Here is a 14,313-nt window from a genome sequence, read left to right on the forward strand (position 1 = left end):
AGGGCCATTATTGCCCCTAGGAGACATGTGGCAATGTTTGGACACATTTTTTTTTAATTTAAAAAAAATATTTATTTTGGCCACATCAGGTCTTAGTTGCGGCATGCAGGATCTTCACTGTAGCATGTGGAATCTTTCGTTCCGGCGTGTGGGCTCTAGAGCATGCAGACTCGGTAGTTGCAGCTCGCCAGCTCTCTAGTTGTGGCGCGCGGGGTTTAGAGCACACAGGTTTAGTTGCCCTGTGGCATGTGGGATCTTAGTTCCCCGACCAGGGATAGAACCTGTGTCCCCTGCTTTGGAAGGCGTATTCTTAATTACTGGACCTCCAGGGAAGTCCCTGGACACATTTTTTGTCACAACTCAGGGGTTGGGTGATAACAGCACCTAGTGGGTAGATTCTAGGGATGCTGTAAAACAGCCTACAGTGCACTCAAAGAATGATCAAGTCCAAAATGTCAGTAGCACTACCGTTGAGAGACTGTGATTAACATATAGTAAAAGCTTATTAAAGATGATCACGGTGGGAAGATGGAGAGGATGTTCAGGAAACAGCCAATACAGTTGAGTTACACCAATGAAGAGATAGTGGAGGTGGAAATATTTGAAGCTATGCACATATCCTTAACTTTGCCCACTGATGTCAGTATTCATTGATAGATCTTGCCTGCATCAGTTATTACTGTGGTATTCTAATAGTGATTTTCTATTTCAGTCCCTATACATTGTTTAATTTGAATTCTTCTGGAAAGAGGATTTTTCCTTTTCCCTCACTTATTTATTTAATCATTTATTCCTATCAGCCTGGACTCAGATGTTTATTTAATCGGTTATAATCTAATACTCTTATTTATTTTTTTGCTCAAATTGTTCCAGTTGGCCTTTGCCTGCTCTGTCAGCTTGACTCCTATGTCCATTTAACATGCCCCATCCTTTTTAAAAAAAAAAAAAAAAAGTTCTTCCTGGCACTACAGGATCATCAAAAATTTGTCTTTTATTTTTCCCTGCTCCAGCATTGGAGCAGTTTTATTGGTTCTTTTTATTGAAGAAAGATATTTACATACCAGGATCTGGACACTAGGTGTGTTCATTGCTTTTAGGTTTGTTTGTTTGAATTTATGAGTATATAAAAGCAAATTTATGAGTATTTGGAGTGATTTGCTACATTTTTCTTTTTTTTCTCATTCAATAGTATTGTCCTTGATAGCCAGTTCTGTTCCTTAGTACTCTGTTTTTTTCCCTTTTAAGTTTTTAACTGTCCTAGATGTTTCTTAATGTTTGTGGATATTGATCCCTATGTACATTTTTTTAAAGATGACAATCACATTTATTATTCTGACTGGACAAATAAAAGGATGCCCAAAAATCTGTACATTTCACTCAGCTTAGAGTCAACAGCAAAAAAAAAAAAAAAGAATCTGTACAGGTTTTTAGTTGAAGTTAAAACAGAAATGCCAATATCATAGCTTTTCCTTTTATTTTGTATACCTGTTGAGTTTTGCACAAAATGAAATTGATATTCCAGTTTTGATTTTGTTATTTTTGTTTCAATATAAATGAAATGCTTTTTCAGGGGTGGGAATATATAAAACAAAATTTGCCATTTTTAAGTGTGCAGTTCAGTGGCGTTAATTACATTCACAGTGTTGGTACCATTACCACTGTCTATTTCCAAAATTTTTTTCATTACCCCAAATAGAAACTCTATACCCATTAAACAATAACTCCATTCCCCCTCCCTCCAGCCCCTGGTAAACACTATTCTTCTTTCTGTCTCTATGAATTTGCCTATTCTAGGTATACCATATAAGTGGAATTACACAGTATTTGTCCTTTTGTGTCTGGCGTACTTCACCTAGTATAACATGTTCAAGATTCATCCATATTGTAGCATGTATCACAGCTCATTCCTTTTTATGGCCAAATAACATTCCATTGTATGTGTATACCACAGTTGGTCTACCCATTCATCCATCAGTGGACACTTGAATTGCTTCTACCATTTGGCTGTTTTGAATAATGTTGCTATAAACATTGGCATACACATATTGTTCAGCTCCCTATTTTCAGTTCCTTTGGGTATTACCTAGGAGTAGAATTGCTGGATCATCTGGTAATTCTGTGTTTGGCTGTTGAAGAACCACGCAACAGTTTTCCATAGGGACTGTACCATTTTACATTCCCACCAGCAATGCAGTTTTTCTACATCCTTGCCAACATTTGTTATTTTCCTTCTTTTCTTTTCTTTTGATAATAGGCATCCTAATGACTACAACATGATATCTCATGGTTTTAATTTACATTTCCCTAATAACTAGTGATGTTGAGCTTTTCACGTGGTCCATTTTTTTAAATGGTGTTAATTTAATATAAAATATAATTTATATACTTTAAAGTATATGTTGGTTTTAAGTGTATTTATAGAATTTGGAGCCATCACCATAATTCATTTCAGAACATTTTCATCATCCGAAAAAGAAATCTTGTACCCATTAGCAGTCACTCCCCATTTCCAGACCCTGTGCCCCCTAATACCTCTCAGCTCTAAGTAACCACTAATTTATTTGTCTCTATATATTCACCTATTCTGGAAATGTCATATAAATGGGATCATACAATATGTGGTCTTTTGCGATTGGCTTCTTTCATTTAATATAATTATTTAAAATTTTAAAATTAAAAAATTTTAAATGTATTTTTAAAAACATTTTTTTCACTGTTTTTGAAGTTCATCCATGTTGTAGCATGTGTCAGTAGTTCATTCCCTTTTATCGCTGAATAATATCCAACTGTATAGAGGTAGATCCTGTCATCCTTTTGCCCTCTTCTTCTTTTACAATTCTTTGTAAACACCAGTGGGAATAAGAAGTGAGGAACTATAATCATGTAGGCTATCCTTTGTGATAGCCTTTTCCAAATAAGAGGAAATTCTGTTCACTCTTTAGCCTTCTTCTTTATAATCAGTACTTTACTTGGATCTTATGAATTAAAGCTTTAACTTGACCGTTGATTCAATTTGTAGCAGAGCTTTTTTTCTAAAAAGCACAGCATATCTCTCTAAACAGAACCCAAACAGGGAACTTTTGGTGTTAAAACAGAAATGATAAAAAAGAAAATGAGGGGCTTCCCTGGTGGCGCAGTGGTTAAGAATCCACCTGCCAATGCAGGGGACATGGTTTCGAGCCCTGGTCTGGGAAGGTCCCACATGCCACAGAGCAACTAAGCCCGTGCACCACAACTACTGAGCCTGCACTCTAGAGCCCGTGAGCCACAACTGCTGAAGCCCACGTGCCTAGAGCCCGTGCTCCTCAACAAGAGAAGCCACAGCAGCGAGAAGCCTGCGCACCGCAACGAAGAGTAGCCCCCACTCACTGCAACTGGAGAAAGCCCGCACGCAGCAGCGAAGACCCAATGCAGCCAAAATAAATAAACAAAATAAATTTATTAAAAAAAAAGAAAGAAAATGATTTTTAAGATGCAGCAGTCCATCATAGTAATTAACCTGTTGTAGATTATCTTTATTCTCTCTTCATTGGCCTCGCTAAAGAATTTGATTCTCTTATTGCCTTTGACTCTTTTAAGAATTAATTGGATTTGCCTTCCTAAAGAAATTCCAGAGAGACTCATTTTTCTAGAACTGTTTGATTCCTCACAATTAATGAAAAATGTTGGCACTATTTAACTTAATTCCAAATTTGTGTTGGCGTATAGGATTTCAAAGTTGTCCCTATTTCCACAGCATTTCAAAGTTTAAGAAAAGCATGTGAGGGGAAGCATGGCATTTTTTCCCTCATTTCAGTTGGGAGTGCCGGGATCTCTCAGGTAATGAGGAAGTCTCAGAATTTACAACTAGTTACTAAAGAGGCAGCACTGTTGGAATTTCCAGTCAGATATTTCAGATGTCATCTAATCAGTGGAGTAAACTTCTGGAACTTTATCTCTAATAAAAATAGTTTATCCTAATTCCCTTAGGATTTAGGGGTATGGAGGGACAGTTTTTCTGTAATATTTTCCTCCTACAAAAAACTGCTAACTTTATGTCTTGTTTTATTTAGATTGCTTATGGGAGATGAACGTGTAAAGAATGGCCTTAATTTCATGTATGAGGCTCCACCAGGGGCTAAAAAAGGTACGTGGTCGTTTCCTTTTTTTAAGTCTTTGATGTGTTTGCAAGTAAAGATTGAGAACTGTTATGACAGACATTGTTTAGAAGTTGCTCTTCATCTTTTAAAATTGCTATTATTTTTGTAAAATAATTTTTTAAAATACTGCAATCAATACAGTAGAATAGGGCTTCCCTGGTGGCATAGTGGTTGAGAGTCCGCCTGCCGATGCAGGGGACACTGGTTCGTGCCCTGGTCCGGGAAGATCCCACATGCCACGGAACGGCTAGGCCCCTGAGCCGTGGCCGCTGAGCCTGTGCATCCAGAGCCTGTGCTCCGTAACGGGAGAGGCCACAACAGTCAGAGGCCCGTGTAGTGCCAAAAAAAAAAAAAAAAATACAGTAGAATAAATACTAAAAATATTTGTCTAATCTAGTAATAATTTCATGACTTGTCCTTTGGGGAGGAAAATAATCTCAACATCACCAGAATTACATTTATTCTTTTATAATTTGTGTATTTAGTCCTTCTTACTGAGTATACTTGTAAATACAAAGCATAATATTCACTGTCAATGAAAAATATAAAAGTTTAAAGACTAGAAATAAATGTGCTTATTAAACACTATTTCTTATTCACTGTTTTTTATCCTTCAGTGATTTGAATTTTATCTTATGAAAGAAAAAAAGTCAAACTAATACATTCTTACAAGTTACAATTAAATACCGTGATATCATAGTGTCGTATATGATAGCAGACTTTTATGTTGAAGTTTTTAACTTGACCTACCTTTTTTTCCTCCCATGTTTTTGATATGCAATCAAGAAAACAAAGAGGTAAAGTACTGTTTTCTATGTTTGGATTTATTTGCAATAGATTGTAATTTTATGGAAAAATTGAAAGACTTTAATGAATGTTTTTAGAAAGAAGAAACCGAAGGAGAGACTGAATACAAATTTGAATGGCAAAAAGGGGCCCCACGAGAAAAGTAAGAGCTGGTTTTCTTTTAAGATAAAATGTGTATCATTAAATTTAGATAATATCCCATCTTATGTTGCCTTTTTATTCATTAGAGAAAGCAACTAATGTGAAAAGTTATTTTTAATGATTTGTCTTATGCAACTCATTTGGTTGATTATAGTCTTTAGTTCTATTTTTATTTTTTTCATTTTTTTAAATCACAGATCATCAGACTGGATACTTAATAATGAAGTGGTGTTTGCAAATACTAAATAGATTTTATTGTTCTATTTATTTATTGAAGTCGTACATTTCATAATTTACTCAGAACTATAAAACTATTTTTAGTTTAATTATTAAATTGTTCTTAATATTGAGTTTGTACATTTTCTCTCCTTAATAGATATGCCAAAGATGACATGAACATCAGAGATCAGCCCTTTGGTATTCAGGCAAGTGACACATATTTATACTGTAAGAATAAGTTTTTTTTATAAACACTTCTTTATACTGTTGTCCAAAAGGTATTTAAGCTGAAAAGGGGCTCTGTGGTTTCTATTTGTATCAGATAATAGAAGGACTAGGAGAGAAAATACTAAATATACTAAACTGATAAAAGATAGGATTCAAAGTTTTGTAGTAAGGGTTATAATGATAATGGTCTCTGTGGTTTTCAAGGAATTTGGAGAATTAGCTCAAGTTAAAAAAAATATATAAAACTGTCTGGAACCAGAACAAACTATCATCAGAGGGCCAGGTCCTTGTTATAAATAACATTTTTTTTGATCACTGCCTTACTTATTCATTTATATATTACTGCTCTATTGGCAGAGCTGAGTAGTTGCAACAGAGACCTTTGGCCCATAAACCCTATAATATTTGCTATCTGGCCCTTTACAGAAAAAGTATGCCAGCCCCTGGTTTAGGAAATTGAAACCTCAAAGATTAATTTTTTTAAATGAGAGGATTTAACATTAAGCCATGAAATCATTCTTTTTTGGTATTTTACCATTTCTTTTTGGATGACAGTGTTTTATTTCCACAAAGTAACACACAAAAAGAAATAGGAGGGACTTCCCTGGTGGTCCAGTGGTTAAGAATCCGCCTTCCACGCAAGGATTCTTCAATATACGCAAATCAATCAGTGTGATACACCATATTAACAAATTGAAGGATAAAACCTATATGATAATCTCAATAGATGCAGAAAAAGCTTTAGACAAAATTCAACACCAATTTATGATAAAAACTCTCTACAAAGTAGGCATAGAGGGAACCTACCTCAACATAATAAAGGCCATATATGACAAACCCACAGCCAACATTGTTCTCAATGGTGAAAAACTGAAACCATTTCCACTAAGATCAGGAACAAGACAAGGTTGCCCACTCTCACCACTGTTATTCAACATAGCTTTGGAAGTTTTAGCCAAGAAATCAGAGAAGAAAAAGAAATAAAAGGAATCCAAATCGGAAAAGAAGAAATAAAACTGTCATTGTTTGCAGATGACATGATACTATACATAGAGAATCCTAAAGATGCTACCAGAAAACTACTAGAGCTAATCAGTGAATTTGGTAAAGTAGCAGGATACAAAATTAATGCACAGAAATCTCTTGCATTCCTATACACTAATGATGAAAAATCTTAAAGAGTAATTAAGGAAACACTCCCATTTACCATTGCAATAAAAAGAATAAAATACCTAGGAATAAACCTACCTAAGGAGACAAAAGACCTGGATGCATGAAACTATAAGACACTGATGAAAGAAATTAAAGATGATACAAACAGATGGAGAGATATACTATGTTCTTGGATTGGAAGAATCAACATTGTGAAAATGAATCTACTACCCAAAGCAATCTACAGATTCAGTACAATCCCTATCAAACTACCAATGGCGTTTTTCACAGAAATAGAACAAAAAATTTCACAATTTGTATGGAAACAAAAAGACCCCAAATAGCCAAAGCAATCTTGAGAAAGAAAAATGGAGCTGGAGGAATCAGGCTTCCTGACTTCAGACTATGTGACAAAGCTACAGTAATCAAGACAGTATGCTACTGGCACAAAAACAGAAATATCGATCAATGGAACAGGATAGAAAGCCCAGAGATAAACCCATGCACCTATGGTCACCTTATCTTTGGTAAAGGAGGCAAGAACATACAGTGGAGAAAAGACAGCCTCTTCAATAAGTGGTGCTGGGAAAACTGGACTGCTCCATGTAAAAGAATGAAATTACAACACTTCCTAACACCATACACAAAAATAAGCTCGAAATGGATTAAAGACCTAAATGTAAGGCCAGACACTATAAAACTCTTAGAAGAAAACATAGGCAGGACACGCTATGACATAAATCACAGCAAGATCCTTTTTGACCCACCTCCAAGAGAAATGGAAATAAAAACAAAAATAAACAAATGGGACCTAATGAAACTTAAAAGCTTTTGCACAGCAAAGGAAACCATAAACAAGACGAGAAGATAACCCTCAGAATGGGAGAAAATATTTGCAAATGAAGCAACTGACAAAGGATTAATCTCCAAACTTTACAAGCAGGTCATGCAGCTCAGTATCAGAAAAACCAACAACCCAATCCAAAAATGGGCAGAAGACCTAAACAGACATTTCTCCAAAGAAGATATTTAGATTGCCAACAAACACATGAAAGAATGCTCAACATCATTAATCATTAGAGAAATGCAAATCAAAACTACAATGAGATATCATCTCACACCAGTCAGAATGGCCATCATCAAAAAATCTACAAACAATAAATGCTGGAGAGGGTGTGGAGAAAAGGAAACACTCTTGCACTGCTGGTGGGAATGTGAATTGGTACAGCCACTATGGAGAAAAGTATGGAGGTTCCTTAAAAAACTACAAATAGAACTACCATATGACCCAGCAATCCCACTACTGGGCATATACCCTGAGAAAACCATAATTCAAAAAGAGTCATGTACCAAAATGTTTATTGCAGCTCTATGTACAATAGCCCGGAGATGGAAACAACCTAAGTGTCCATCATCAGATAAATGGATAAAGAAGATGTGGCACATATATACAATGGATATTACTCAGCCATAAAAAGAAACGAAATTGAACTATTTTTAATGAGGTGGATGGACCTAGAGTCTGTCATACAGAGTGAAGTAAGTCAGAAAGAGAAAGACAAATACCGTATGCTAACACATGTATATGGAATCTAAAAAAAAAAAAAATGTCACGAAGAACCTAGGGGTAAGACGGGAATAAAGACGCAGACCTACTAGAGAATGGACTTGAGGATACTGGGAGGGGGAAGGGTAAGCTGGGACAAAGTGAGAGAGTGGTGTGGACATATATACACTACCAAACGTAAAATAGATAGCTCGTAGGAAGCAGCCACATAGCACAGGGAGATCAGCTCGGTGGTTTGTGATCACCTAGAGGGCTGAGATAGGGAGGGTGGGAGGGAGGGAGACGCCAGAGGGAAGAGATATGGGGACATATGTATATGTATAACTGATTCACTTTGTTATAAAGCAGAAAGTAACACACCATTGTAAAGCAATTATACTGCAATAAAGATGTTTAAAAAAGAAAAAAAAAACCACTTCCTAACACCATACACAAAAATAAGCTCAAAATGGATTAAAGACCTAAATGTAAGGCTAGACACTATAAAGCTCGTAGAGGAAAACATAGAACACTCTATGACATAAATCACAGCAAGATCCTTTTTGACCCACCTTCTAGAGAAATGGAAATAAAAACAAAAATAAACAAATGGGACCTAATGAAACAAACTTTTGCACAGCAAAGGAAACCGTAAACAAGATGAAAAGACAACCCTCAGAGTGGGAGAAAATATTTGCAAATGAAGCAACTGACAAAGGATTAATCTCCAAAATATACAAGCAGCTCATGCAGCTCAATATCAAAAAAAACCAACAACCCTATCCAAAAATGGGCAGAAGACCTAAATAGACATTTCTCCAAAGAAGACATATAGATGGCCAAGAAGCCCATGAAAAGCTGCTCAACATCAGTAATTATTAGAGAAATGCAAATCAAAACTACAATGAGGTATCACCTCAACACCAGTTAGAATGGGCATCATCAGAAAACCTACAAACAGTAAATGCTGGAGAGGGTGTGGAGAAAAGGGAACCCTCTTGCACTGTTGGTGGGAATGTAAATTAATAACAGTCACTGTGAAGAACAGTGTGGAGGTTCCTTAAAAAGCTAAAATTAGAACTACCATATGACCCAGCAATCCCATTACTGGGCATATACCCTGAGAAAACCATAATTTAAAAAGAGCCATGTGCCACAGTGTTCATGGTGGCACATAGCCAGGACATGGAAACAACCTAAGTGTCCATCGACAGATGAATGGATAAAGAAGATGCGGCACATATATACAATGGAATATTACTCAGCCATAAAAAGAAACGAAATTGAGTTATTTGTAGTGAGGCGGATGGACCTAGAGTATGTCATACAGAGTGAAGTAAGGCGGAAAGAGAAAAACATACCGTATGCTAACACGTATATATGGAATCTAAAAAAAAAAATGGTTCTGGTGAATCTGGGGCAGGACTGGAGTAAAGACGCAGACGTAGAGAATTGACTTGAGGACATGGGGAGGAGGAAGGGTAAACTGGGACGAAGTGAGAGAGTGGCATGGACATATATACACTACCAAATGTAAAATAGATAGCTAGTGGGAAGCAGCTACATAGCACAGGGATGTCAGCTCAGTGCTTTGTGATCACCTAGAGGGGTGGGATAGGGAGGGTGGGAGGGAGATGCAAGAGGGAGGGCATATGGGGATATATGTATACATATTGCTGATTCACTTTGTTATACAGCAGAAACTAACACAACATTGTAAAGCAATTATACTCCAGTAAAGATGTTAAAAAAAAAAGAATCCACCTTCCAATGCAGGGGACAGGGGTTCGATCCCTGGTTGGGGAACTAAGATCCCACATGCTGCTGGGCAAGTAAGCCCGTGCACTCTAGAGCCCGCGTGCCACAACTAGAGAGCCCACACGCCGCAACTGCTGAGCCCGTACGCCACAACTGGAGAGAAGCCAGCGTGCTGCAAAGAAGGGCCTGCACACCGCAATGAAAGATCCTGCATGCTGCAAGGGAGATCCTATGTGCTGCAACTAAAACATGATGCAGCCAAATAAGTAAATAACTATTTTTAGAAAAAAGAAATAGGATTCAGCTTAGCTTTTAGGCATAATTTATGATAAAAGATTTTAGTGTTTGAATTACATTACCAAATATAGTTGTAGAGTCTCTTTCCCTGGAGATCTTTTAAAAACAAGACTAATTTAACTTAAACTCTGCTAAGGAGCGGGGAGTTGAACATGGGTTAGATTATTAGTATTTTAGTAACCAAAATAATTAACGTTTACTATTTCTCAGGTTCGAAATGTGAGGTGCATTAAATGTCACAAATGGGGTCATGTCAATACAGATCGAGAATGTCCTTTGTTTGGTCTTTCTGGAATTAATGCAAGTTCAGTTCCCACTGATGGCTCAGGTAGGCACTAGACATAATTTATTTGTTTGTTTTAGAATTTATAAGAGGGCAAACAAGGGAAGCTAAAATAACTTTTTTTTTTTTGTCTCTCTGGGTATTGGTTTGATTTGGTTTGGTTTGGTTTTTGGGGGTTAGGTTATATTCCCAAAATGTGGTGGTCAACAGGAAACTCTGATCATATGTTTTGAATTTGAAATGCTGTATATTAGAATTTAATTTTTTTAGCCAAGGGCCCTGTGAAATTGATTTGAAAAGTAACAGATGTGTTAAACATAGTTTATCAGGTTGGTAACCTAAAAATAGAAGGATGAAATGGCTATTTCTCATATTCATGTCCTTCCGAGTTGTAGAACTGGGCTGGACAAAAGCTTCAACAATTGTATTTTTTGTTTCCGAGATAAAATCAAAATTGAGTTTTAAAAGATGTTAGATATATTAAAATTAATTTCTACTTGAAAGTTATTTACCTTCCTGCATGTTATTGTCTACTTAAGAAAAATTGGTCTAATTTGGTTTGGATCATTTGGGTTCTTTTTATAAAAAGATACTAAAACTGAGAACTTTTAAGTTACATTTATCAGTGCCTTGTTAGTATGTTGTTGAGACAGCCACACTAATCCAACAGTAACTCATAGTGAATCATAATAGCAATAACCTGCTTAACCCTGTAACCTTAAGTCATTTCACCTTTATGAGTTTCAGTTCTTCATTTTAAAATAAGGATGATAATATAACTTGAGATTTTCAGAATTTTTTAAGCAACTATAGAACCTTTTTTTAATTTTTTAAAATAAATCCTACACGTAATCCCAGTGTATAGAACATATGAAGGCAGAGCTGCTGCATTGAAGCAAACGTTCTGGGCGTGAAGCCCCAACCACTCAGCTAATCTAGGCCTGTGATGCACCTCTTTAGGCTCCCTGAGGCTTCCACTGCCACTTCTGAGCCCAGGGTTCACCCTCAATCAGCATATGACCTTCAGCCCTCTTCTATAGCTAGACATTGGGCTTCTTCCAGCAAGCCAGATGCAGGCTGTAGGATTCAAGATGCCAGTTCTCATATTAGGAGTTTAGGAATTTGATCCATTATCAGGTTTGACACTGTCTCATTAATGGTGTTACGAGTGTCAGGATGGCTAGAGGAAGTACAGACACAATATTGCAACTGATTTTTTTAAAATCCTTATTGCTCTTTAAAAAAGTTTAAAAACCAACATCTTAGGTAAAGGGAAAACTGCTCAGTAGTGAGAAAATAGCCATACAGACCTTGGTCTGGCAAGCTCTGACAAAAGAACATCCTGTTGATGCCTAAGTGCAGGTACTCTTAAAACCCACATACTATGCTCCCTCTCCCGTGCCCTCACTCAGCTGATGAAAGATGGGAGAGAAGCTCCCAAAGAAATAAAGCCCCAAAGAAAATGAGGGCAAAGTAGGATGAAGAACCCACTGGCGCAAATATCTCTGACCAGTTATTTTGGTAGTCACAGGGATCTGTTGTTATGTTTGAAAGGTATATTCTGTTTGCTGGAAGGGGTTGCATCTTTCTTCATTCTTTCTCCATCCTTGTGGTGTTCTTCCAGCTACATGACCCCTGTGTTGGCTAGGGGCAGGCAGTGGCAGTTGCCGTCTTTGTTCCTCAGCCTTGTCTTACTTTGATTCTGCTTGGAGAGAATGAGTAGGATAGACTCCAGGATACTAGGAGACTAGGATGTAGACTATACATAGACTAGGATAGCCCTTTATTTAGTAACTAACAGACCTGCTTTCTCTTGAATCTGTATTAGAAAGTCTACTAACAGCAACAAAAAGAACGAGCGCTAAAGGTTTAAAAGAAAAACACATACAGTGTTGGAGCAAGTATGATAAAATGAACATTTTAATCCACTATTGATAAATTGGAGCAGCCTTTCTGAAGAGTTATTTGATGATATGTATCAAAAGCCTTAAGAACATGCATATCGTTTTACTGGAAATTCAACGTTCAGGAATTTATAGTAAGAAAGTGATAAGGTAGATGCTCAAAGGTTAATAGTAGTAAAGATTAGAAATAACCCTAAATGTCTGTCAATAAGGTGTTGGTAAAATAAACTCACTCATTTATTCAACAATACGTATGGAGTGCTTACTCTGTGCCAGCCATTTTTCTAGGCTCTCGGAACACAGTAGCAAGACAGAAGAGGTTCTTACTTTCATTCTATTGGGAATGACATAAAATAAACTAATAAATAAGAAAGTACTAGGTATTTATAAATTCTGTGATTAAAATTACATTGGACACTGTGATAAGAACTAAATGGGGAATAACTAGATGAGGTGGTCAGGAAGGGCCCCTCTGAGGAAGTGATGTTAGGCTGAGACCTAGAAGACAGAAAAATGCAACCATGCAGGATCTGGGAGAAGAGCATTTGGTATCTCAGGCAAAAGGAACAAGCTCCCACACAGAAGGAACCGTAAGTTCAGACTCTGGAGGTGTGGAGGTACGTAGATGCCTGATTTGGAACCCCTGCTCTCTACTTAGTAGCCATGTGAGTTTAAGCAAGCTGCCTAACTGCTCTGTGCCTCAGTTTGCAGTGTCTGTAAAATAGGTATTATACTAGTACCTACCTCATAAGGTTGTTAAGAGAACTAAATGAGTTAATACACGTGTAGTGCTTAGAATAGCACCGGGCACATACACTTTATTGATGTATTTTTTTACATATATAAGTTTATTTTATTTATTTATTTTTGGCTGCATTGGGTCTTCGTTGCTGCGCACGGGCTTTCTCTAGTTGTGGCAAGCGGGGGCTACTCTTTGTTGCAGTGTGCAGGCTTCTCATTGCAGTGGCTTCTCTTGGTGCAGAGCATGGGCTCTAGGTGCGTGGGCTTCAGTAGTTGTGGCTCGCGGGCTCTAGAGCACAGGCTCAGTAGTTGTGGCTCATGGGCTTAGTTGCTCTATGGCATGTGGGATCTTCCTGGACCAGGGACTGAACCTGTGTCCCCTGCATTGGCAGGCGGATTCTTAGCCACTGTGCCACCAGGGAAGCCCTATTGGTGTATTTTTAAAAAATTAATTATGGGGACTTCCTTGGCGGTCCAGTGGTTAAGACTCCATGCTTCCACTGCAGGGGGCACAGGTTTAATCCCTGGTTAGGGAACTAAGATCCTGCATGATGCGCAGCGTGGCCAAAAAATTTTTTCTAATTTTTAAAATAAATTAATTACGGAATTAATTGGAATACCAATATAGCCAAAATGGAATACCATATAGCCATTAGATATAGATATATGAATCAAGCTATTGATCTATATTGACAAGCTATTGACACATGAGGGTATACCAGGATATATCAAGTAAAGAAAAAAAAATTAAGAAGCAGTATTTTAAATTTCTTAAATCCTGTGTCTTACTTTTCTAAGAATACCTCAAAGCACTGAACTCTATGATAAGATTATGGTAAAAATAGATCAGTAACTTTCACCATCTGTGATACCACATAAGATGATGAAAGTTACTGATCTATTTCTGATGCACTGTCAGCGTTGAGAACCATCAGCTTCAGCTGTATGTAAGAACAACAGAAGATTTGGGAAACAGGACCTTGTTTTTTTGTTTAAATTATGTTTTACTAATATTACACAGTCATAAATTTATCCTACAGAAATAATCATCGATACGTCCCAAGATTTTTGTCGTAAAGCATTGTGTATAATAGTAAG

General features: G+C 37.0%; 1 protein-coding gene across 1 annotated transcript in view; it reads left to right on the top strand.

Moving 5' to 3' along the window:
- CIRSR (corepressor of RBPJ and splicing regulator) overlaps positions 1-14,313 on the top strand; it is a 40,262-nt gene that overhangs the window by 5,595 nt on the left and 20,354 nt on the right. Inside the window, exons 3-7 of the mRNA XM_019922681.3 lie at positions 4,053-4,126; positions 4,926-4,936; positions 5,024-5,088; positions 5,464-5,512; positions 10,498-10,615. Coding sequence (XP_019778240.2) covers positions 4,053-4,126; positions 4,926-4,936; positions 5,024-5,088; positions 5,464-5,512; positions 10,498-10,615 — 317 coding nt within the window. The remainder of the gene's footprint in view (positions 1-4,052; positions 4,127-4,925; positions 4,937-5,023; positions 5,089-5,463; positions 5,513-10,497; positions 10,616-14,313) is intronic.

This window comes from Tursiops truncatus, chromosome 7 (genome assembly GCF_011762595.2).
Source record: "Tursiops truncatus isolate mTurTru1 chromosome 7, mTurTru1.mat.Y, whole genome shotgun sequence".
NCBI classification, from domain to species: Eukaryota; Metazoa; Chordata; class Mammalia; order Artiodactyla; family Delphinidae; genus Tursiops; species Tursiops truncatus.